Source organism: Crocodylus siamensis, chromosome 5, assembly GCF_052110815.1.
Source record: "Crocodylus siamensis isolate JL-2025a chromosome 5, ASM5211081v1, whole genome shotgun sequence".
Taxonomy (NCBI): domain Eukaryota; kingdom Metazoa; phylum Chordata; order Crocodylia; family Crocodylidae; genus Crocodylus; species Crocodylus siamensis.
Window position 1 is genome coordinate 66,876,018 of NC_143399.1, and position 24,742 is coordinate 66,900,759.

Consider the following 24,742-nt stretch of genomic DNA (forward strand, 5'->3'; position numbering starts at 1 on the left):
TTTACAGGCTTTTAAAATAAATTTAAAAAAAAAAATGCATTTGTGACTTTTTAAATTTCTGTATTAAGTATGAAGAAGTCCTGAAATGCTAGCAAAACTTTAAATAGACTAAGTAATAACAACAACAATGAATTCTTCCCAACAAATCAGGATCATGAGATACAAGACACTTGGCTTTTTGTCGAAATAATCCATAATTTCTACCAGCAGTGTAATTTCACTGGCAAAGCTGACATACTCGTTCAGACAGGGCTCTATGCTATTGCCTGTGTTAAGCACCATATTGTCAAATCCCAAAGAGACAACACATGCCAGTACATTGCTACCATTAGTGGATCTGAATACACAAAAGGCAACTATGAAAAGCTTCAGAGAAAAAAAAAAATAAAGTAGGACAAAGCCTGCCTTTAAAAGAAAAAAAAAAAACCCCCAACAGAACAATCTTTTTGGCCTGTGTTTTATATTAAGAAAGAAAAAAAGACCAACCCGTTTGTCTACCTACCACAGGTCACTTTTGGAAAAATATCTTTATAACAGTGATGTAAAATATTTCAGCAAATTGAGGGACATTTTTCACCACACCAAACAGACAAGTCAGAGTTAAATGTTTAAAGCAGAAAATACAAAAAAAAGTAACAATTAGGTCTTAATGGCTGAAGTTACTGTACTCTGTTCTAGTCATTGGCTTTAAGTAATTCTAAAAAGTTACACGGTCAAAACATACCTTCCATTCTTCTTCCTTCCTACAGTCATCGAAGACTGATGATTTTAGCCCTTAAACAAAACAAAACACAATTCACTCAAACGCACTGAAAATAAATACTATAATGACCTACTCAGGTTGAAAAGCATAAAATATGAAAATCTGTGAGGTAGTTCTACAGAGCTACTTTATTTCCAACTAGTCCTTGGCTTTACTTGACAGCAATTTTACAAAACTTAAAACCGCAGCTCATTTGAACCAATTAGTTTTAAAAAAAATTAGATATTCACATGATCAGTCCAAATTACAACTCTGATCATGCAAATATTGTCACATCAGTAACACTGTTAGTGAACAGCTCTACTGAATTTCAATAAGATCACCTACATGCAAAAAAACTTAAGGTAATACTTAAAAACATGCAGAATTAGGCCTGCACTCAAAACTATGCAGGCATTCAGCATGCTTCAAAATAGACAACTAGACATCTGTGAGCCTTTGAAGCATCCCAGAAGTAACCTATAAAAAAAAAACACCAGCTGTTTTAGACAATAGGAAAGATGGCAAATGTTTAACACATTAACAAATTCTTTGAGGAAGCAATTGTCATTTTATATTTACACAATGCCTACTGACTTACAGTTGCTAATGCTTTATAAATATTGAGCAAGAAGTTCTACTTCTCTTTTCTCCAGTTCCAAAGAGCTGAATTTCAGCAGAAACATTCACCACTTTAAAACCATTTCATAGTAGTTAGGGGTCAGAAGGGACCTGAATACATCACCTAGTCTAACCCCTCGCCACTGGTTGGAGCACACGCTGGGATCACATGACCCCAGACAGGTGATCATCCAACCTCTTTTTGAATTTACCCAAGGTAGGAGCGAGGACCTCTTCCCTAGGAAGTTGGTTCCAAATCCTAGCTACCCTAACAATGAAATAGTGCCTCCTAATCTTTAGCCTGAACCTATTCTCCAGCAGCTTGCAGCCATTGTTTCTAGTCACCCCAGGGGCTGCTGGGGGGAATAGGACCCTTTCTATTTGCTGCTGATCTTCCCTAATGAGTTTGTAGGCAGCCACCAAATCCCCCCCCTCAGTCTCCGCTTGCTGAGGCTGAACAGGTTCAGGTTAAGACAGTAAAGATCGCATCTTCCAGATTAAAAACAAAAAACAAAAAAAAAACCAAACAAAAAAAACCAAACAAGCAAAAAATTCATAAGGTAACTTTGCATATTCAACCTACACTATTATAGAAGTACTACAAAATACATAGTAGAGTTTCAGAACGGAAGTACATACTGACATTATTTAAATCACCAGTTTCGTAGATATAGTGTCATGCTCATCTCACCCAAAGGCATGATATGACCACACAATTTTCCCTCATCTCAGCTCTCCCCCAGATTCCCCACCCATTCCCAGAGGGTAGTACAGAAATTAAAGTTCCCTTCCTGCATGGTTTAAGAACTACACATGGCAACAGCTTATTCCTCACCAAATCTTCTCTATATTATAGTATGTACCAAGATTTCGTTAGTCTTACCTTTCCATTATGTCCCATTTGATAATTTTTATGGAATCCACCTTTACTCCACTCAAAATTTTAAAGATTTCCTTATTTGAATTTCTTACAGCCGAAAAGAAATACACAAGCAGTATTTTGTAAGAAATAAATAATTTTCAAGGGAAAATAACTTGGGATACTGCATGCATATTGTAAATAAGGAAAGTTTTCCTGAACTTTCCTCTACTTATAAAATCTTGAAATCCATTATCATTCCTTGCAGTTTCCCCTTAACTGTTTTTTTCCAATTCAACACCCTTCCTGTAATATACAAAGCTGAAAACAATGATTCAGGTATGATACATGTAGACTTTTGTAAAGAGCCATAAGTAACAGTCTTTTTGGTTTTGTTCTCTTATTAATACAAAATCAGTATCTGTTCTCCCCTCTATAAATACTTCCAGAATTGTTCTAGGAAGTTTGTTTTTTTGTTGCTATCAGTACAAGTCTTTGTGATCAGCACATAGCATGCTAAATTATTTTGTATTGTTTTATATGCAACCCAGGTTGTGGCCACAAGTTTCAACTCCACATATTATTTTATATTCTTGTTCCAGTGTATAAACAAATGGAATTTTTTCTTTTTTTCTTTTTTTATTATAATGAAAACTGAGAAAAAAAATTCTTCCTTTCTTTAAATTTTTCTCTAATAGTTACCTACTTTGAAAAGAGAACTTTCTGCTGATAAATAAGAACCTAAGAGATGTTTGGTTTTCTTGCCCTCTACCCATCCTTCCCCCTTTTCTTTGGGGGGTTTCTTTTACTATACTTTACTATTATCTACTTTCAGAGCAACATTTTGTATCACTTAAGTTCCCTGGCCAGAAAAACTAGAATACAACACTTATTGTAAATGCATAATCCAATTGCTAGTTCCTGGATACTTCATTTTCTAAATTAAGGGTGTGAGCTGACCTTCTCACTCATGTCATCTGAACAGCTCATCTTCCAGATCATCACATACCATGAAAAATATCCTCCCTGTGGTACTATAACAACAACTGCATTCCTTTGTTTAGGCCTGTAACTACTTATCAATTCACTGCCCCAATTAAATAGGTAAATTATTTCTTCATCACCTCTTTCAAAGCTTTCAAATACAACTCATTACCTGCCTCAGGCATTTCCAAAGGATCCATCAACAAAATATCCAGGCAACGATTCTAGTGGTCCACCCCTTGTACAAGCTATCTAATCTCGTGAAACCTTTTAAAAATGGCAAATCAGGTAGAAACCCATGCATGTCCTATGGTTCCTAAATACTAAACACCTTTCCCAAACATGTCCAAATACCAGAACATGTTCTTACCCACTATTTATTCCAACAAAACAAGCAAGAGCACCATCCGTCCCTGTGACAGAATGGTGAGGTCCAGACATCTACAGTTTTTAAGTCATGCAAGATACAGGTTTCTTTTGCTTTATGCTGTACATGCATTCCTGGAAAATGATGCATAACTCGAATTCGCATAAAGGGAACCCATTTTACAATTTAACAAATAGGGATACGTTCCAGGACCCTGACTATACTGACCCCCAGGCCCATTTCTACCACTTTTACAAGACAATTTTGGTGCTCCCCAACAGCAAACAGTACACACCACAGGGTGGCAAATGTTACCATAAAGGGGATGGCAGCTACAAAAACATGCGTTTCAGAAAACGAGCAAGGAGCACAGATCCATACAGGACACTATATTTTGATGCACATCATTCCCACAATGCACTGCACAAAGCAGATGACTGCGGGCTTGTACATAGTGATTGCACAAGAGTGAATTTACCCCACATGTAACAAATTTTTGCTCATAAGGGTCACTGCCTAAGAGTGAATTCGCATATACAAAACCCACAAAAAGGGAGGGAAACCTGTACTATACAAAAGGCCACCTTTTTACAGTTACTTTCTGAGAAAAACATTGGACTAGCAACCTTCAATGAAAACAAAAACATTAAAAATAACTTGAAACTAACAGGATATCATAGGAAAGGAACAATGAGAGACAGATAACTTAGTTTAGGGGTTTGTTTTGTTTTCAATATTTATGTTTGTTAGAGATTATATTGTAAAAATGTCAGATCAGAGCACATTTTACAGTCAAATTATGAGGCACTGAAATTTTTTTTTTTTAATCAGATTTTTGTTTTTTTGGTTTTGTTTTGTTTTTGTTTTTTTTAATAGAAAAAAGCCTATTTACATATTTATGAAGCAGGAAGCTACAATCGTTTCTTTCAACAGAAGAAGATACACAAGGTTACCACTTCCAATATAGAGGAAAAGAAGATGTACTTATTTGATATCGGAAATGAACAATTCTAATATTATACCATAATAATATTATCATCATTCTTGATGGGCAGTTGGGTAGTAAAACCATATAAAACTTTTAACTGATTGTTCCACATTTTTCATTAACCTTAACACAATTATAACAGCCAGCCAGGGCTGTTATTTAGAATAATGTTCCTGTTATTTTGTTCCACATATAATGTTGGCACCCCAAGCAACTGCCTAGCTTGTCTAATGGTTTAGACCAGCCCTGCTGAGAACAATATAAATCAAATTAAAAAAAAAAATGTTTTATAGAATTCTTTCAAGGCCATGATCACAGGCAAACTAATAAATAAAGAGCTTCACCAAAGAAAGATTTTTCATTTCTTCTCTTCTAATCTAACTAGTGAAATACAAAGACTTAAAACATTATACCAGATTAATCAATCACAGAAAATATATAATAATGGAAATTAAAAACAAGTTAGATTTGTTACAAACTGAAAGGACAGAAAAAGCACTAAGATATACAGAACAGGTATATTATAAAGAGGGAAACAAAAGTAATAGACCAGTAGTAAATGCATTAAAAAAAATTAAACAATAAAACTACGCACCCTGTCTGGAGAGCTCAAAAATGACTAGGGAACCAACTCAAAAGCCACATGTGGAACATGTGCAACTTATAAGAATCCTTATCCTGTATATCCAGCAAATCCTAAACTCAGTACATAAATACCTAATTAAAGCAAATTTGCCTAGGCTAGAACTGGATGACCCAAAGAGATACTAGACATGAGTAAGTCTCTCAGAAATTGTAAATCTTCAGGATCAGGTGAGATCCCTGAAGAACTTTGCAAATTGTTTAGAACAGAATTAGTGTACCCATTGTCAGAAGCTTGTAAAATGAGATGCTGAAAGAGAAAGACTCATGATACCTAGAGAAAAATATATACTGAAATAATCCAAGTAAAGATCCATCTGCTTGTGCCTCATACAGACCTACACTGTTATTAAACCAAATCTAAACAGACAACTAAATATATTATGATAGACTAAAGTTCATAATAAATAGGCTATTGACTGATAATATCCAGTGTTAAGATCTAATTTTTCCATGAACCCCATCTATTTTTTATCATTGGATGCTTTGGATGGAGTCAACTGCCGAGTTTGTTTAGTTTTGTGGGTTTTTTGTTTGTTTGTTTTTAAAGAGAAAATCCTTAGATGTTTTTGGACTAGGACCAAAATTTCAAACCCAGATATTAGCTCTATAATCCATATGCAGCCCTAAAAGTAAATGGACACTCATCTTACACATTTTCCCTTTTAAGACATATGTCAAGGATGCCCATTACAGTTCCCCTTTTTTGCTATGGTATTTAATGAAGATTTTTTTGGTCAATACAGAGAGCCTATTATTAACCACTTATATTGGTCGATACCAATCCAATAGCCGATCTACAGGAATACAGCCCAGCAGCATGGAGAGCGATGTCTGCTGGTAAGTCTGGCGGGGGGGCAGAGCGGGGGGGAGGGGCATTGGGGGTGCAGATCAAGGCCCCTACATTGAGGGAAGGAGTGGGGCAGGAGCAGGCTCTGCCCAGCTAGGGCAGTATATACAACCCTGGGCCTGGGAGCAAGACGGAGCTGGAGGCAGTTCATTCAGGGGACGTGGGGAGACATATCCCCCTCCCATTTGTGTGTGGGTGAGGGTAGGCTGCCTGCTGCAGGCTCAGTGCCAGGGGCTGCACCAACCTCTTCCTGACAGGGGGCAGGGCTGGGGTCGGGTCAGCTCAGCTGCAGCACTGGGAGGGAGGACTACAGGGAAATGTTGGGGTGGCCCTAGCCCTCCCCCCCCCCCATGCTCCACCACTGCCGCCCCTACTCGGGGCACTCTGCTCTGCTGCTGTCCCCTTGTATTGCCAGCACAGGGCTCCTGAGGGAAAGAAGCAGAGCACAGTGCCCTGAGCAGGGGCAGCGCTAAGGGAAATCTTGGGGAGCTAGAGCCACCCCAAAATTCCCCCATAGCCCCACCTCCCAGCACCACTGCCACCCATCCCACACAGCTGAGCCTGCCCCAGCCACACACCCCCACCAGAAAAAAGCTGGTGCAGCCCCTGGCCCAAGCCCACAGCACGCAGCACACCCTCACCCCGCACACAAATCCAAGGAGGCACATGCCTCCTCTGGGAGTACGCGCAGCAGCAGGGTGCTGCCCTCCTCCCCACCCTCCCATACCCCTTGGACAAGCCTCTCCTGGCTCCGTCCCATTCCAAGCCCCAGGGTTGCATTCACCACCCTAGCTGGGTAGTGCCAGCCCCTGCCCCACTCCCCCCATCATCCCCACTTACCAACCAGATACTGCTCTCCAAGCTGCCTGGCAGCATTCCTGGATGCATGCATGCATGCACGCTGCAGCTGCACACATCTTTTATTGGTAATACTACTGGCTACACTAGCCAAAAAAACCCAAAAAACTAACGGCCAATAATATTAATTTTCTTTTCATCAGTGCTGATTTGATATGCCATCAATATTTCAGTGCACCTCTAGTGCTGCCTCATCTTACCCAAGTGCAGTCAGGTTCTGCTACCAGGAAGGTCTATGAAACTGCCCTGTGCTGCACAGGCAGCCCAAGAAGGGCTGTTCTGCATGTGCACACTCCTCCTGCGTTAGGCTCTAATCAGCCTAAAGCAGGCACGTACTGCCTCATGTAGTCCAGCTCTTTCTAGTCCAGCACCTCCAATATGGCCCCCTGGAAACAAGTGAATGGGAAAGTTCCACATGCACCTGTTTCTGGGAGAAGTAGGAGATGGAAGGACCAGAAAGAGCTGCACAGCAGGAGACAACTTTGCTGCTTGTTTTAGGCTGATTAGAGAGACCTAATGCAGGGGGAGCACTCTGGACAGTTTTACCTCACTGCTACCACCACAGCACCCCTGAAGGGGCCCCAGAACACCCACCAGTATCATGGAATCCCAGCTCACAACCATTGTTCTAGTAGCTACAAAAATTACACCTGCAAAAGCCTGGAAGAGAAGGGACACCCCTAAAAATCACTGACTGATTTTAAAAAGTTTGGGAAATTTTAGCAATGGAAAGAGTGCCCTAGCAAGTCAGTGTTCTACAGGCGAGAAGGCAAAAAAGATGCTTACTTGGAAATGTGATAGTTATTTTTTTTTTAGCAAAAATCAAGAATAGTCTTCTCCTGCTTCTAAACCAGACAGTCTGAAAAACTTTTTTAGTTAGAAATTGAACTGAAGGAAAGTACAACTTCTACGAGCTTACACTTAAGAACAAATTTAAATTTTAAATTTACTTCAAAAGCAGAAATGAGTAGAAGATAGTGAGATATGCATCAAGATGTCTAGGGGAAAAAAGCGACTGAATTATTATAGAGATGAAGAAACACAAAAGCTTAACACTGATGTGAACACTGACTTGGGTTAAGGGAGCACAGTTAATAGAAGAAATCTGCTTTGATGTATATTTGGGGGAATTAGCTTAATAAATGTTAAATCTATTATTTGATAAGAACTTGAGGATTGCTATTTACTGGGTTAGACCACAGGTCCATCTTGCTAGTATCCTGTGTCACACAGCAGCAGAAATCAGATGCTGGAAGGAAGAGCAAATTGGATATGACTAAGGAGTTTTCCCCACCACCACTGTTCCTCTCTGACTTGCTGAATCAGAACTTCCTAGACCTTAAATGCTGGAGGCTGCATGTATCCTGAACTCCCATGCTCAACAGCTACTGAAGTCCCTTTCCTCCAAGAATCTGTCTAATCCCTTCTTGGATAAGCTAGATTAATCAATAAAGTTAAAAAAATACCAATTTAATTCACTTTTATTAATTGCATCAGTAATTCCAGCCAAAGCCAATTTAATACACTATGATGACAGTGAGACAAATGTTAGTATGGCTTTGGGTAACTAAAATAGCATAAGAAAAATTGACAAAAATTCTTATAAATTGAAAAGTGTGCCTTGCCTTTGTTCATAGTCTTTCAGCCTCATTGTTATTCTGGTATTCAAAGTCTACTTATGACTGTTAGTTTAAGGAGGAGCAGAAGAAATATCTCCTTTAAGAGTTCTTATATGCCCTTCTCTCAATTTGAGGCTTTCCTGCTTACCCAAGGGTGGGCACTTATTTCAGCTGGAGGGCCACTTAATGGGCATTTACAGATGTGCTCTGGGAGGCAGGGGGAAGGATGCTGCTTTAATTAGTGGACCTCTGAGACCTGCACTAATTAAAGCACCTGAAGCATAACATGTATCAGTGTGCCTGCACTGAAAAATGGCAGCAGGGCACTTTGAACTAAAGCTCATCAAATAACCTTTATCTTAAAACTGCCATTTTTCAGCACGGGGACCAGGGTGAATTTGATTCAATTCAAATGGCTTTAAATGATGATTAAATCAAGGCTTTGTGATCATGATTTAAATCACTGGTCATCAAACAACAAGAACGCACTTTTTGCAGAAATCCTCCATTCATTTAACTTCTTGAAATTTTGCATTTAGAAAATGTTACTCTGTGTAGACAAACTTTCAGAGAGACAAGAGGGCTGAAGGGTAGGTAATCAGATCTTGAGCCTCCATATACTGCTGTTATCTTTGGAGAAACAATCCACAGTTTAAAAACTGAAACTAGGCATTACAGAGATGCTTAATGGTATCTTCTAGGCTGAGCACCGAGTCCCATTCGGTAGAGTAGTTTTCTTTAATCTTCACTAATCTACAAAGGAGCCCCTGAGAACCCTGTAAGATTGGGCCCCTAATATAGTCCATGGCCTGTTGCAAACTATTTATAAAACTTACCTAAAGTTACATGGATAACATATTATATGGCTATATGGTCTCAAATAGTATAATTAGAATGTATAATCCTTACTTCATGATCTCTTTGAGAATTATCATATCTTAAATTAAAACTATTTTTATATAGCATTTGGGGGGTTTTTTAAAGCATCTTAAAAAAAACTATCAAGACTAAATACAAAATCTGATTTTTATTTAATAATAATAGTAAATAATTCTCTGCTTTTTTAGCTACCCTGGCAGGGGCACTGATGCACATGACACTGGAGCCTGCTGGAGTGCAGTAACTTCCATGCTCCAACAGACTCGATTAAATGGACTGTGTTCCAACATACTGTAATTACGGCACATCAGAGCAGCCTCCCTGTATGTGTATAGGAGCCCAATGACTTTTAGTTAGCTGTCAAGGGCCACATACTTGAAACCTTTCATAAGATATCATTTTAACAAATTATAGATTAAAACATACAAATCATTTTAAAAATAAAACATCTACTATAATATATTTTAATCTTTCTTCAAAAAGTAATTTTTGTCCTGATTTATGTTTTTTGGCTAGTGTGTATACAGGCAATTGCATAATAGCTCAAAATAGTCTTACCCTTGTATATTGTGTGGGGAGGATGAGTGTGTGTGAGGGTGGGAAGGAGAGGGAGGGAGTGTGGGGTTGGGTATGTGCATGTGTGCTGGGGGCTGTCCACACATTAGGTCCTGGGAATTGAGTGAGCTGTTCTTCCTTCCCCCACTCCAGGTGGTACAGTGCAGGTGTGGTCACCCACGGCTCACTCCACAGTGCTCCACATACAGCTAAAGCGTACCCACTCCTGCCTAAGGCAGCCTGTGCCAGACTCCTGCCTACACCCACCCCATGCCTGTCCCACACTGCTAATGGCATAGCCCAAACCAGCACACACAGCACTGCTGCAAATGCCCAGGCACTGCTTGGATCCCTCCTACCTTCAGTGGTTCCTCCTCCTCCACCTGCCCCCACCATGCCACTCCCAGCAGCACGTGTCATAGGGAAGCAGCTAGGCCACAGGTGCACGAGCTGGTTACCACATGCCCAGCCAGACTGGAAGGAAGCTGCAGCTGGGCAGCTCCTGCCCTAGTGTGCAAAACTTCAGCTCCAGGCTGCTTTCCACCCACTGTACCTACCCAGTCCAATGGGCAGCCACATGTGGGTGAAAGGCAGCCCCAGCAGAAAGGTCTGCGTACTGATTGGAGTGGTGCTGTCAGCAGGCATGGGCTGCCCCAGACAGGAGCGCAGCACAGGCTTAGCCTCCTGCAGAGCACTGTGGGAGCAGCTGCAGGCCAGATACAATCAACTGATAGGCAAAATATGGTTTGTGGGCCCCATCCAGGCTATCCCTGTGCTTACCATTTCTATACACAGAAAGCTTAATACTACCAGCCCAGACTATATTCAAATTCCTCCTAAAACTTCATTTTCTTCTCGATACTCAAGCTACTCTCTCTGTGACCTAAGTAGTTACTCTGTGCTTTACAAGTACCCTTTTTTTATGGAGGTATTAAACTCCAACCAGCCCACTCCACAGAGAAGTTTAAAAGGTCTCTTCCAAGCACCTTAAAATGAATGTTAGCAGTTACACCTGCCAATCCATAACACCCAAATGAAAGTCACTCTCAACACAACAAAAATATCAAGGGAAAAAAATTACTGAGAAACCAGTCATTATAATCTAATTTTCATTCCTATTAAAAAACAATTAAAAGAACAATTACATAAACAACACAAAGAATAAGAGAGAAAAAACCCCAACTATTAATTAGTATACACTACAGACATAATTAATCACAAAATTATTCCTACCACCTCTGTTACAGTTTTCTCCTTTTCTCACACAGAAGAATTCTCACTTGTGACATGTTTACAAGTATACTGTTCAACCAGGTCTTATTTATAAGTTTTTAATATATAAATTGATTTGAAAAAGTGAATTACAGAAACTAATGTATAAATAACAAATATTTTATAGAACTTCACTAAATGCTTGTCTACATATGAAATGAACTGGGTTTAAAACACAATGCTTCTTGATCGACTTCTACATTTAGCACTACAAAGACTATGCATCACTGGTTAATAACTGAGACTTAACAAGAAAAAAGACATACTATGAAGTGGAAACTAGAAGTTTACTAGGTACTTTGCTACCCAAAGGACTTGCAGGAAGCCCAGGCTTCTCTTTTTTCAAAGAAAAACCTTATATTCTGCTCAGAAAGGGAAGAGCATATTTTTCTGAGCTCATGGTCTTAGGTACCATCTTTTACATTGGTCTCTGGCTAACATACATGAGATACCTTCGAAAGCATTCTCTAATAACCACTCTTTTCTTGCAGCAGGAATGAAAGGAAACCTCTCTTTACCCAGGCCCAATGCCTCCTGCCTATTAAGGGACTGCTTCAAAAAAAAAAAAAAAAAAAAAAAAAAAAAAAAAAAAAAACTTCGAGGGGTGAAGGGCAGCAGCAGAGGTAGGGAGAAAAAACAGTTCTTCTAAAAGCCACTCATCTAACTTTTTTTTTTTTTTTTAAACTTCCTCCCTCCCACACTACTACTAACAGATGTATATACTATATGTAGCCTCATTTTCTCAGAAGAGGAGTAAAGCAAAGCAAGTCCTTTTCCTCGGAGCTCTTCAGCACCTACCTTTGCTATTTTTCAGAGCGACAGGATTACTCTGTCCGGCAAGGTTCTTTGAGTAGATGTGTTATCTACCAACTGAGTAGTTGGAAAAAGTATACAGCAAGCTTTTGGGCACAGTCACCCTTCTGTAGGCATAGGGAGCCTCTGGTGTTCTAAGACTCCAAGGAATGAGAGAAGCTAAAAATGTGACAGGATGTCAGCGAGAATGTAAATAGGTAGAAATTAGGAAGATAAAAAAGTAAAGCAGGGAAAGAGCCACCCAGCTGCCACTGTGAAGATCTGCTGCAGTTCAAAAAGAAAATGCCCACAAATCTCACATTATTAGTTATGACATATCACCCTTCCCTGGAACCTACACAGCAAATCCTCAAAAAAAGCTGCAACCCATACTAGAAAAAGGCCCAATTCTTAAAGAGCTCTTTCCAGAACCACCCATCCTAGCCTTTAAACAAGCACCAAACCTCACTACCCTCATCACCAGAAGCAAACTCCCTGTGGCTTAAACCACACCAAATGGATCCAGAACATGCCAGAACAAGAAATGCAAAAATTGCCAACACATCTCCACCACCCCTACAATAACTACACCCCACACCAGAACCATCAGCATTCCTGGATCTTACACCTGCACCTCCATAAATGTTGTTTGGTTTCTCCTACACACTTTCCATCAGGGCATTTAGTGCACTGGATGAGATGTATAACAGCTGCACACCAAAATAAACACAGAAAAGCTTTCTCCTCCCTTGTGGTGGTGAATGACTGAAAGTTTCAGGAGCGAGGAGGTATCCCCAGCCCCTGGTGTCTAAGCCTAGGGATCAGTGTTCCCCGAGGATAAAGCTGACAGACAGCAGGTCATGCCAGTCCTGGCCCTACCCCCGTAGGTATTTCCTATCATCTGAAACGCCACAGGCCACTTGTGCCCCACTCCACAGCCAAGTGCTACGCTCGTCCTGTTTTATTTGACTGGTTTAGGGGCTTCCCGGCGAGCCGCTCCGGTCCCGACCTGACTAAGCCGCCTCATCAGGTCTCCGCTCCGGAGAGGGGAGGCGGGTGCGCACGAACCGCACCCGGCAACTGCAGCGGGAACAGGCAAGCCCAGTGGAGCGGGTTCGGGGCCTCCGAGCTCGCAGAGAGGGGGCGGCGGTGCCTGTCCTACGACCGTAGGCAGACGCGGCGCAGCAAGGCCGGGCGCCCCAGGGGGCGAAAGGGTAGCTCCTCCCTCGGCCTCAGCCCCGACCGCACGCACTTACGGTGCCACACCAGGCTCTGCAATCCACGCTCCCCGGCCGCGGCCCCCGTCGGCGCCATCTTGCTACCTCTACTCCGCCCTCAGCCCACGTCACACCGCCCTCAAGTCACCCAGCTCTTGCCCCTCCCCGCCCCCCCCGCGAGGCCCGGCGGGGGGCGGGGCCATGGGCTGTGGCGGGTCCGCGCTGCCTGTTGCAGTGGCCGGGGCACTCTCGAGGGAGCAGGCTGCGGCCAGGGCATGCTCCTCGGAAGCAGGAGCTGCCGCTGAGCCCATCCGTGCCTGCCGTGGCGAGGCGGCGCCCCCAGGATGGGCGGCAGAAGATGTGAATCCGTCCTGTACTCTGCCCTCGCCCTCGCCAGCCTGGCGGCGGTAAGCTCCCGTCCCGCCTGTCTGCGCCCGCGGGGTTGAAACAACCCCCCAGGCTGTTCTTGGTTAGGGGCAGCATCCTGTCAAGGACCCGTTCCCTCCGCTCTCTTCCCGAGCCCCGCCGCGTGCTGAAGGAATCAAAACTCGTGGCAGGGGAGCTGTCTTTTATTAGACCGACCAGATATTTGCTCCAAAAAAAAATCTTTATTTGCAAGCTTGACGGGCACAGGGACCCTTCATCATTTCCTATACCTGTGCCCAAAAGCTTGCAAATAACTAGTTGGTCTAATAACCCTGCCATGAGTTTTGATTCCTTTTACTTATAGATCAATACAGTTACAGCCTGGATACCTGCCATTTACTCTGATTTTTTGCCGGATCCCTGTAACAGACCTGGGGGGCGGGGAGGAGATAGGGTGGAAAATGTTCTGCTCGTGTAACACAAGGTCTTTTGAAGTCTGTCAGCACCTCTAAGCTTTCCCCTTCTGGATCAATCGGCAGATTCAGAGAGGAAATGAAATGGGAATGTGATCCACATACCTATGCTGCATCCCACTGACTTGCCAATTCACCTTCCACAAGCTTGCCAATGCTTGAATGTACCGAGTAAAGAAATAATCAGAACTCTTGGGGAGGCAATACCTTTTATTAGATCAATTAAAAACAATTGGAAATATAGAATTTTTTTGCAACTATCTAGTTGGTCAAATAAAAGATAGTGCCTCCCCAAGAGTTCTGATTACTTTTGTCTGTAGACCAACATGGCTACAACCTGTATTCCTGTGTAAAGAAGTAAACTTGTACAGGAATAAGTTGTCTGCTTAAAATTATAATAAAGAGCTCAGGGTTGGGACATCTAGAAATGAAATGAAATGTGTTGTGTTTTCCCAAAACCAAGCATTTTGCCTTGTTTCTAATCTTCTAAATATTCCTTTTCAGGTCATTTCAGCTAATACAGGTAATGCCTCAAAAAGGTGATTTTGGTTACCAGCTTTTTTTTTTGTCTTTTTTAATGGACAGTGAGAAAACCTAAAAAGTTCCTGTTGTTGATGCAAATCAACTTTTAAGTTTGAATAAATGTGTAATTGAAAATGCTAACTACATTTGATGGGCCTGGTTTTATTTGAAATAAAAATGTATGTTTCTTTCTACAGCAAAAAGAATTTAGACGGTAGTTTTGGAAAAATAATTCCCTATGCTATTTTACCTCCCCACAAGCTTTCTGTCGTATTGCTTACAGTCTTGAGTTTGAAGATTATCAAAGACTGAACTCAGCTTGCACTGAACAGTGTCTTCTTAGGAAATATCCAGTATCTATATAGCCTTGCTACTGTCAACTGCAGATTGCTGAGTGTCTGCTCAGTTTATGATAGGTATTTTTTCCTCTTGAAATACAACTTTTAATTCTGTTTTGTATAATATTAAAACTAAACATGCAACACAGTTCACCTTTTCTTCTCTTCAGTTTTGTATTCTTTGTGCACCCAGAACTCCTGTTGGCTTGAGTGCATATTTTGATTGAAGCATGAATGCAGGATTGAGCTCTGAGAATAATCCATTTAGTGTATATTGTAGAAATATTATACTACAGTCTTCCAAAGTTCTAAATATGACAGTTTAACAATGTAACTACAGTATTTGGGTAGTTATAGCATATTGCATTTTTCCACCAAATTGTTAGAAATCTCATTTGACTCCATAAACCCTTCATGGGTGAAACACTTCTTGATATCACAGGGATTTTTGTGCACTGACAAGTATTTGCAGTATTACAAAAGCTGAAATATAAATAAAAGCAGTACTGACAACCTCGAATATTAAAAAAAAAAGAATGAGAGTCAGCCCCTGCAAAATAATTAAATTACATAAGAATCACAATGTTAGGAAAAGACATTTTGTCTCTCCTTTATTTTGCTGTCTCATTTTTAAGCTTTTCAGAATAAGGTCGCATACTTGTTTTTGTTCCACAATCACATGGGCAAGAAAGTCACCTTTTTAATGAAAGGTGAGGGGTTTTTTTCAGGTATTCATGAAATGCCGACATTTGGATCTTTTTAAGACAGTTATCACAGGCTCACAATAATCTTGTGGGACTTGGCAACATAGTATCACTACAGGATTTTCCTGGCTTGGAAAAATTGATAGAGAAAATATAGTTCCATTTTCTTTTAATGCAAACTTTAATTTTCAAAAGATTTTTAAGTACCCACTTGAAATGCCTCATATCATGAGTGTCAAACATATGATCTGTGAGCCAGATCCAGCCCATGGTGCTGCTTCATCCAGCCTGCTAGGCTACCAGTGGGTCAAAGAATTTGGTGGTATGACTAGCAGTGGGCAGGGCCTGCTACAGAATCACGTTCCCTTGTGAACATGACTCTTGGAAGCGCAGGGGTAAATGAGGTCTGTGCCAACACAGCTGATGATTCCAAAATTTGGGGTGAGGTGAGGGAGGGAAAGACTGCAACAAGACCTGGATAGGTTACAGGAGTGGGCTGACATAAACAGGATGCGTTTCAATACTGACAAGTGCAGGGTGTTGCATTTAGGCAGTAGAAACCAGCAGCACACTTATAGAATGGGAAACTCCCTTCTTGAGAGCACGGAGGCAGAAAGGGATCTTGGAGTCATTATTGACTCCATGATGAACATGGGCCGACAATGCGAGGTCACGGTTGGCAGGGCTAACCGGACCTTGTCGTGCATCCACAGGTGCATCTCAAGTAGAGCCAGGGAGGTGATCCTCCCCCTCTGTGCGATGCTGGTCAGGCCACAGCTGGAGTACTGCATCCAGTTCTGTGCGTCCCATTTCAGGAGGGATGTGGACAACATCGAAAGGGTCCAGAGGAGGGCCACCCGCATGATCCGGGGACTACAGGGCAGACCCTACATTGAAAGACTGCGGGACCTAAACCTGTTCAGCCTTCACAAGAGAAGGCTGAAGGGGGACCTGGTGACTGTCTATAAACTCACTAGGGGAGACCAGAAGGGTTTAGGGGAGACACTGTTTCCCCTAGCGCCCCCTGGCATGACAAGGAACAATGGACACAAATTATTAGAGAGTAGATTTAGACTAGACATCCGCAAGAACTACTTCACAGTTAGGGCGGCTAGGACCTGAAACCAACTTCCAAGGGAAGTGGTGCTGGCTCCTAACCTGGGGATCTTTAAGAAGAGGCTTGATGACTACCTGGCTGGACTCATTTGAGTCCAGTCTTTTCTCCCACCCAGGCAGGGGGTCGGACTTGAAGATCTACAAGGTCCCTTCCGACCCTACTTCTATGATTCTATGAACACAGCTCCACTCACCTTGTGGCTGCTTGCCCACCAGTGCTTGTGCCACCTGTCACAGCAAAGTTACCTAGCCCACAATTGCTTGTCCCACTGCCACAGCTGCATGTGCTGCTGCTTCCATCACCAATAGCCCCACAGATCTAATCAACCAAAGAGCCCCACAGCCTGGACCTGGCCCAGAGAACAGGGTGAGTTGGTCACCCCTGCTTTAGAGGGATTGACTTCCAGAAGTTCTGAATACCTGCCATCTGAAGATGAGGCTATGTCCAGGTTATCAGGCTTATAAAGTGGGGTTGCCAACCCCCAAGGTTTGCCCTGAAGTCTCCAGGAATTAGATACAAATCTCCAGGAGACTGCTGAGAGTCACCCAAGAGATAAATGATAGGGCATTCATTAAAATAAATATTAAATGTTGAATCCAATTTATACAGTACTCCTGTGGGTTTTTTAAATGTAATAGTAATGTGCATTTGCCTTCTTGATGTAAAGTTTACACACTGTAATTAATGTCATTATGTCATGATGAAACCTAGAATAGACTTAAACAGAGTTGGCAACCCTATTACAAAGCACATCCAGAAACTTCACCTAGTATTATGTTTCGGATTTGAAAGATTAACATGTTTTTTCTGGGCTTGGCGTTTTTTGCAGGCTTTTCTATATCCATTTATGATGTGACATCAAGAAGTGTTTATCTCAGATGGCCGAAGTTTTCGGGAGCCATTTCTTACAGGGTAACAGCAAGCCCTGTGAACGTAGTGGGCCATTCTGTAATGGCTCATTTCGGTGATGTTACTCTTACAGGCTTCCTAACTCCACTAACCCCCAATACTATCCACACTGTGAAAGTGGAAGCAATTGATGAGAATGGAATTATCCTGGCTGAAGCACAGACTATGCAGTTAACAGGTTAGTATGGGATGGCTTGCTCAGCAAAACCTCCATTGCCTTCAACACAGCCGGGGCTTCATCCACTATATGTTGTTATACTTCTAGCTCCTCCCCTTGCTGAGATGTATGGACATTTTCCCACTGATTTCACTTTCCTCTCTTCTTTCTTGTGTATGTGTATTTGCACGTATACCTTGCATGCCATACATTTCTTCCCAGCTGATCAAAGCACAACTTTTGAAATCATCCATCATGATTTTCATTGAAAACTAATATGGAATGAGTGAGGTCTCAGTGAGGACTATGAAAAACTTACATTGTATTCCCATTTAGAATTTATGTACTGTTGAATTTAATTATGGGTATGGTGTAAGAACTTCTGTAGACAGATCTCCTATTTTCTCTGTTTGATTAATGAAATTTATTTAGAAAACAATCTGTTGAAAATTCCTTATAAAATTATTCTGCTTGATAAACTTTGGAAATACTATTTTTCCAGCAAATTTTTTCTTACTGAGGGATTTAGTACAGTAAAGTTTACATTGATTTTTCCCTTGAAGTTTTAAATAAAATCTACCTTTTTTTACCCACTACTTAGCTCAGGCATGTCAGAAATGGCACAATATGCTGATGTTCTGTATATCAAAAACCTATTCCTGCAAGCCCCCTGTGAACAAAACTTCTTTATGTCTTGTATAAGAAATGCCTGCATGGAAGGCTTGCCAAATTAGTTATTGGGTAAACTGTATTTTAATTTTATGAGGCAAGGCTTTTTGTAATATCTTTTGATGGACCAACTGTACAGCTGGGAGAAATACTGAACAAGCTTCAAGGCATCTAGTGTCATTTCTTAGGTCAGAACAGTTCTCCCAATTACACAATTGATGCCAATAAACCCAATAAACCTTCTTTTATACATTTCCTGAACCATCCTAGCAACAACAGTCAAACCCTGTTATATTTACAGCCCTAAGGAATTTTTTTCATTGGTTGCTGCATTATGGATGCTTAAGGACCCAGTCTCGCTTCCTTGCATGAAAGTCAGCAGTTATAGTTTTTATATTAGTTAAATGTACTGTTTGACTTAAAGAAATTAAAACAAAAGTGTCTAAGAAGATGGAGACATGCTGAGTACTGCTTCTGATCATGCCTCTGGAATGCTTGAAGACTATGGTTTTTTAAAAGTTTAACATACATGGGTTTTTTTCATTTTAGCTCCCGAGATACCCATTATTGATCAAGCTTATTCAAAACTGAGCAACAGTATCACAGTGGAATGGACAGCTGTCCCTGGAGCTACCAGTTATCTTCTAACTGCACAAGATGGGGAGTCTTTTATTGAAACAATTATCACAAATTCCCCAGGCACAGTGACAGGGTTGAAGGCTGCTACACTGTACAAAATCACCATCAGATCTATAAACTCTGGAGGAAAGAGCCAGCCTTCACCTTCAAGAAAGGCAAAGACGGGTAAGTTTTATTTTATCTAGAAAACTGTAATATTGTAATGCAACATGTATATTCTGTAACACTTTCTAACCAATTCTTATAAAAGTCTGGTAGAGAAAATTAAAACAACCAATTTGTACTGATAATGATTAGTGAAATCTTGTATTTAAATCTTCCTGAAAGGGCCACCATTGTAGTTGAGGAATATTATATGAGTATAGATGTGACAGATTAATGGGTATCATTTTGGATTGTATTGCCAGCTCTGCCTTTGTACTTTCTCTGTTCTTTAATTTCTCATTTGTAATGTGGACAATAACACTAACTTGCAGTAGTCGTACGAGTCATTGTTTTAAAAGTGCTCTTACAGCCTTGAAAGAAGGTACTATGGAAGTGAAAAGCAGATGTAGAGCCGTATGTGTAGTTATGCTATCCAGGTAATAGACTGCAGGTGATAACTTATAGTGCTATATTGCATTTATCATTGTACAGTTTTCAGATTCCCAAAATGATCCTGATCATTGGCTCACATGAGCAAGATACAGGCCTTGACCAAAGTCTCATATTTAATTTTGAATCAAGGCTAAAAAATTTGGAATTCATACATTTATGAAGAAGAAATTGCCAGTTTTCCTGTAGGATGTAGCAGTGATATTTGAACCTTAAAATGGGGACATGATTAATAGAGTGATGCTGGGTTAATTTTGGAGATTTCAGAAGTGTATTAATTATACTTTTTTTTCCACAGCTTGTATAGTTGGTCTTTGGACTTTGGTTTTATGGTCAGAAGACAGTGAAAATACAGTCTTAAAGATATTGAAAACTCTCTACAGCATTAAAAAATATATATGGCAGATATAATATGAGGTGCCATGGTATAAACATTTTATTGGAACCCATGGGCTGACCTGCATAATTTACACCTGACTTTGTGGGCATAAGTCTAAAACCTTTACACTGTATTCTCTCTATTTTGTGACTCTAAACACTTGGATTTGCTTTCCAGTTAATACATATACTGACCCTTAAGAGTGGAAGGATAGGGAAGCAATGGAAAGGAAGGCCTAAGGTAATCAGAAGATATAAGGAGTTCTAATGTATAATTCCCCTCCTTCAGTTGCTTCTTTTGTTATACTTGTTATCCTTTCACTATTTGGTGTGTTGGCCATTCTGCCAGCCTACAAAATAATCCACTGCTACAAAATAAGCTACCTTGCCTCTTCATTCTTTGACCAATTTATACTGCGGTTTGTGTCACTACTGAATTTTGTCCTGACTCTCAAGGCATGTGACTCTTTAACCCTGTCTGATGTTATCACATTTAGCTACAGTTATCACATTTTGAACAGTACTGCTCTTTATGGAAATCCCAGTAGTGAATGTAGATTTGTCATTGACAGTCCTGGCTGCTCCAGTTCTGTCTGCAAGTTCCCCAAGTTATGACTCCATCGTGGTGAGCTGGGGAGCTGTACATATGGCAGTTGGATTCTCTGTGTCCATAATGAGATCAGATGGCTTGGGCAATATGGTGAAAGAGAATACTACCAATACCTCGTTGGTGTTTACCAGTCTAGATTCAGGAACTCTCTATACAATCAAAGCTCATGCCTGGAATGTTAATGGGATACCTGGAGATGATTTCACATACAACCAAAGAACAAGTAAGTATTATTTAATTTTTAGTGTAAAAGCACAACTTAAAAATAGTTATAGTTGTATTTGCGTTTCTGTGTCTAACAGACCACATAGAGGGAGAGCCTGAATTGGTATAAATTATCCTTGCTCTATTTCTAAGGTCATGAAATAGAAGGCAACCTAAAGGACAAAGGTTAAATCATATAAAGTTTACTCAGGCAAAGGTATCATTAACACCAGTTGAAGTTGTGCCTGATTAAGGTCCATGTTAAAACTACAGGAGGAATTTAGGATTTCTTCATTAGTGAATAGCAAATACTAATGTAAATACTGAGACTTCAACAGATCAGTGAGAAAGTAGAGTCACCTTTAAAATAATTCCATGTAACTATGATCCGAGTAAAAACAGATAGGCAAGATCCAAGCCACAAAAGCTGCATTTCCTGGAGTTTGGGGGTATTTGTATCCAGGGGTCTGGTTGACAGATTACTTCTGTCAATGGCCGTATGTTAAGTGTATAAACAGTTGTTCTTAACTAATGCAGGTCCTCAAGCACCAGCAGATGTTCAAGTAGTTTTTGATAGTGGAACTCTGAAGGCCATTATTTCTTGGACTCCAACAGAGGGAACCTTAAATTATAGTGTGACAGCCTCCAGCAGAGCCTCCAAACTGAATTGTGTCACATCCTCCACTTCCTGCTCCATGGCCTCCCTCCACTGTGGATCCGTGTACTCTATTTGTGTCATAGCAAGCAATGATGCTGGGTCCAGTAAGCCTACAGATTCAGTGAGCCTTAAAACTGGTAAGAAAAAAATATGGTGCTTGTAATACTGTTTCTCTTGTGTTTATGTTTTAATATCAGCTCTAGAATTCACAAAAAAGAAAGATTATTAATAATTAAAGGTCTAAATGAAAATAATTTCTATAGTCTTCTATAACCTTCTATAGAGGGAATAAATAAATAGGAGAAGAAATCAAGAGTTATCTTTTATTAAATTCCCATAGTACTAAGTACATTACAAGAATTTGCTACCAGAAGTATCAGGATATTTAAGAATGATTAAGTACCATGAGTGTGTGTTCCTCATATAATACGCTCATATAATAATTTACCTTATTTAAAACGACTTACTAATACGTAATTACACTACCTTGTCAAAATACTGGCATTACAATATTCATTTAAGTGCTGGTATTTCCAGGAGGCAGTGCTGGGAGTGCTGCTTCCTGGCTGTGTTCCTGACAACAATGAAACAGCTTTTCAGTGCTGTTTATTTAATTAAAAAATATTTTTAAAGAAATTGAGCTGTATTTTTATTCTGAAACATTAGAGTAAAATTGTTCCCTTGAAAGCAAGAAACTGACAGAACAAAATGGCCCCTTTCAGTTTCATAGCTCTTCAGTTATTTAAAAAAATACTTGTGTAAGTTTCTCCAAACTTTCACTGAGCCAATTTAGCATTTCCAGGTAATACGTGTTGCACCTTTCAGCATCAGCCTACTTACTACAACCCCTACCCCCTGGGGAAATCTTTGTTACAGGAATACTGACCGTAGCTTTATGCACCCCTCAGCCTGCCAGGATTGTGATAGGGAAAGTTAGCTCTTGAAGACCCCCAAGGTAGGGGAGAGCACCACCTCCCTTGGAAGCCCCTTCCAGCTACTGGCAACCCTTACCATGAAGAAGTTCTTTCTAATGTCCAAACTAAATCTGCTTTCCATCAATTTGTGGCCATTGTCCCTAGTTACTCCAGGGTGTGCCCTAGTAAATAGAGCAGCTCCTATTCCCTGCTGCCCTCCCTTGATGAATTTATAGGCAGCCACAAGATCACCTCTCAGCCTTCTCCTGCAAAGGCTAAAGAGATCCAGGTCCCTCAGCCTCTCCTTGTAGGGCCTTGCCTACAGGCCTCTGACCATATGAGTGGCCCTCCTCTGAACCCTCTCAAGATTCTCCATATCGCTCTTGAAGTGCACTGCCCAAAACTGAATGCAGTACTCCAACTGTGGATTGACCAGTGCTGCGTAGAGGGGAAGCATCACTTCCCTGGACCTGTTTGTCGTGCATCTGGTAATTCATGGTAAAGTGCAGTTAGCCTTGTTGATCACTTTGTCACACTGATGACTCATGTTCATCTTGGAGTCAACTGACTCCAAGATCCCTTTCTGCTGCTGTGCTGCTGAGGTCATCCCCCAGCCTGTAAGTATGTTGGTGGTTCTTTTTGCCCAGGTGCAGCACTTTGCACTTGTCTTTGTTGAACTGCATCCTATTTCATTCTGCCCATTTTTCCAACCTGTCCAGATCTGCCTGGATCCGTCCTCTACCCTTGGGTGTGTTCACTTTGCCCCATAGTTTGGTATCATCTGCAGACTTGGACAGGGTGCTGTCTGCGCCCTCGTCCAAATCACTGACGAAGACATTGAATAGCACCGGTCCAAGGACCGAGCCTTGTGGGACTCCACTGTCCACATCTTTCCAGGCTGATATTGACCCATTCACCACCACTCTCTGGGTGCGACCCCTAAGCCAATTTGCCACCCACCTGACTGTGTAATTGTCTGCATTGCAGCCTGTCAGTTTATTTATGAGAACGGAATGTGGTACCATATCAAAGGCCTTCTTAAAGTCTAGGTAGATGACATCTACCTTGACTCCTGCGTCTAAGCATTTTGTGACCTGGTCATAAAAAGAAACAAGGTTAGTCAGGCAGGATCTACCTTCAGTGAATCTGTGCTGATTCCCTTTCAGCATTATTTCCCCTGCTGGGCTCTCACAAATGTGAGCCTTAATGATTTTTTCCAGCTTTCCCAAGGATAGAGGTGAGACTAACTGGCCTATAGTTTCCCGGTTCCTCTCTCCTCCCCTTCTTGAAAATAGCGACCACATTGGCCCTTTTCCAGTCCTCTGACACCTGACCGGAACACCACGAGTGCTTGAACAGCCATGCCAATGGCTCTGCTATGACACTGGCCAATTTCTTCAGCACCCTTGGATGAAGTTCATCTGGGCCCGCTGATTTGAACATATCCAGCGCCTCAAAGTGCCCCTTCACTAAGTCTGCACTAACAGTTGGTGTGCTAGTGTCCCTCCTGTGTCTATCCCTCCTGCTTTGGCCTTCCTGACTGATTCCCTGTGAATGCGTGCCAGGGAGGTATACTCCTCCTTGTTATCTACTCCCTGTTTCCAAAGCCTGTATACCTCGTTCTTTGCCCTTAGGCTTTCCTGCACTTCTCTGTTCAGCCAAGAAGGCTCCTTGGCCCCTTTGCCCCCTTTTATGTGCAATGGGATTGTTTCCTTCTACGTCTGTGGGATCGCTCCCTTGAGGAACAGCCACCCTTCTTGGAACCTCATTTCACCAATGCTCTTGAGCTTTAATACCTCACTAACTAATCTCCCGAGCACACTGAAACTAGCTTTTCTGAAGTTTAGCACTTCAGCCCTGCTGGTTAGTTTACCCACCCTTTGCCGGATAGTGAATTCAATCAGTCGATGGTCACTATCCCCTAGGTTACCTTGTACCTGCAGATTCCTCACCAGGTCATCCCCTGTAGTTAACACCAAATCCAGCAAGGCATTTCCCCTAGTGGGATCACATGCCTTCTACATTAAGTGGAGGTCTTGTATGCAGATAAGAACCTATGTGAGTGGTTAGATTTGGCTGACTGCTCCTCCCAGCAGATGTCAGGGTAATTTTGATTACCCATGACAACCGTATCTCTCGACCGAGCTATCTGGAGAATTCCAGGTCTAGCTCATCCTCCTGGTGTGGCAGTCTATAGTAGACCCCCATTACCAAGTCCCTTTCCCCCGGCCCCCTTGTATCCTGA

The 24,742-nt window shown here is 41.4% G+C and overlaps 2 protein-coding genes across 9 annotated transcripts in view; one reads left to right on the forward strand and one right to left on the reverse strand.

Moving 5' to 3' along the window:
* STXBP3 (syntaxin binding protein 3) overlaps nt 1–13,398 on the reverse strand; it is a 43,673-nt gene extending 30,275 nt beyond the window's left edge. Inside the window, exons 1-2 of one of the 2 annotated variants that reach the window (XM_090048762.1) lie at nt 13,285–13,398; nt 725–774 (exon numbers count right to left, since the gene is read on the reverse strand). In XM_090048762.1, coding sequence (XP_089904888.1) covers nt 725–774; nt 13,285–13,342 — 108 coding nt within the window. In that variant the 5' untranslated portion in view covers nt 13,343–13,398. Of the gene's footprint in view, nt 1–724; nt 775–13,037; nt 13,215–13,284 lie in introns of those variants that run through there. The other variant, XM_090048763.1, reaches the window with a different exon arrangement.
* A 57-nt stretch (nt 13,399–13,455) lies between these two features.
* The window catches only part of FNDC7 (fibronectin type III domain containing 7), a 32,291-nt gene continuing 21,004 nt past the window's right edge, over nt 13,456–24,742 (forward strand). For 2 of the 7 annotated variants that reach the window (XM_090048765.1, XM_090048768.1), the window contains exons 1-6: nt 13,456–13,652; nt 14,589–14,607; nt 17,595–17,852; nt 19,050–19,304; nt 20,684–20,944; nt 21,463–21,720. In XM_090048765.1, the coding sequence (XP_089904891.1) occupies nt 13,590–13,652; nt 14,589–14,607; nt 17,595–17,852; nt 19,050–19,304; nt 20,684–20,944; nt 21,463–21,720 (1,114 nt within the window). In that variant the 5' untranslated portion in view covers nt 13,456–13,589. Of the gene's footprint in view, nt 13,653–14,588; nt 14,608–14,867; nt 15,023–17,594; nt 17,853–19,049; nt 19,305–20,683; nt 20,945–21,462; nt 21,721–24,742 lie in introns of all 7 variants that reach the window. The other 5 variants (XM_090048766.1, XM_090048767.1, XM_090048769.1 and 2 more) reach the window with 5 other exon arrangements.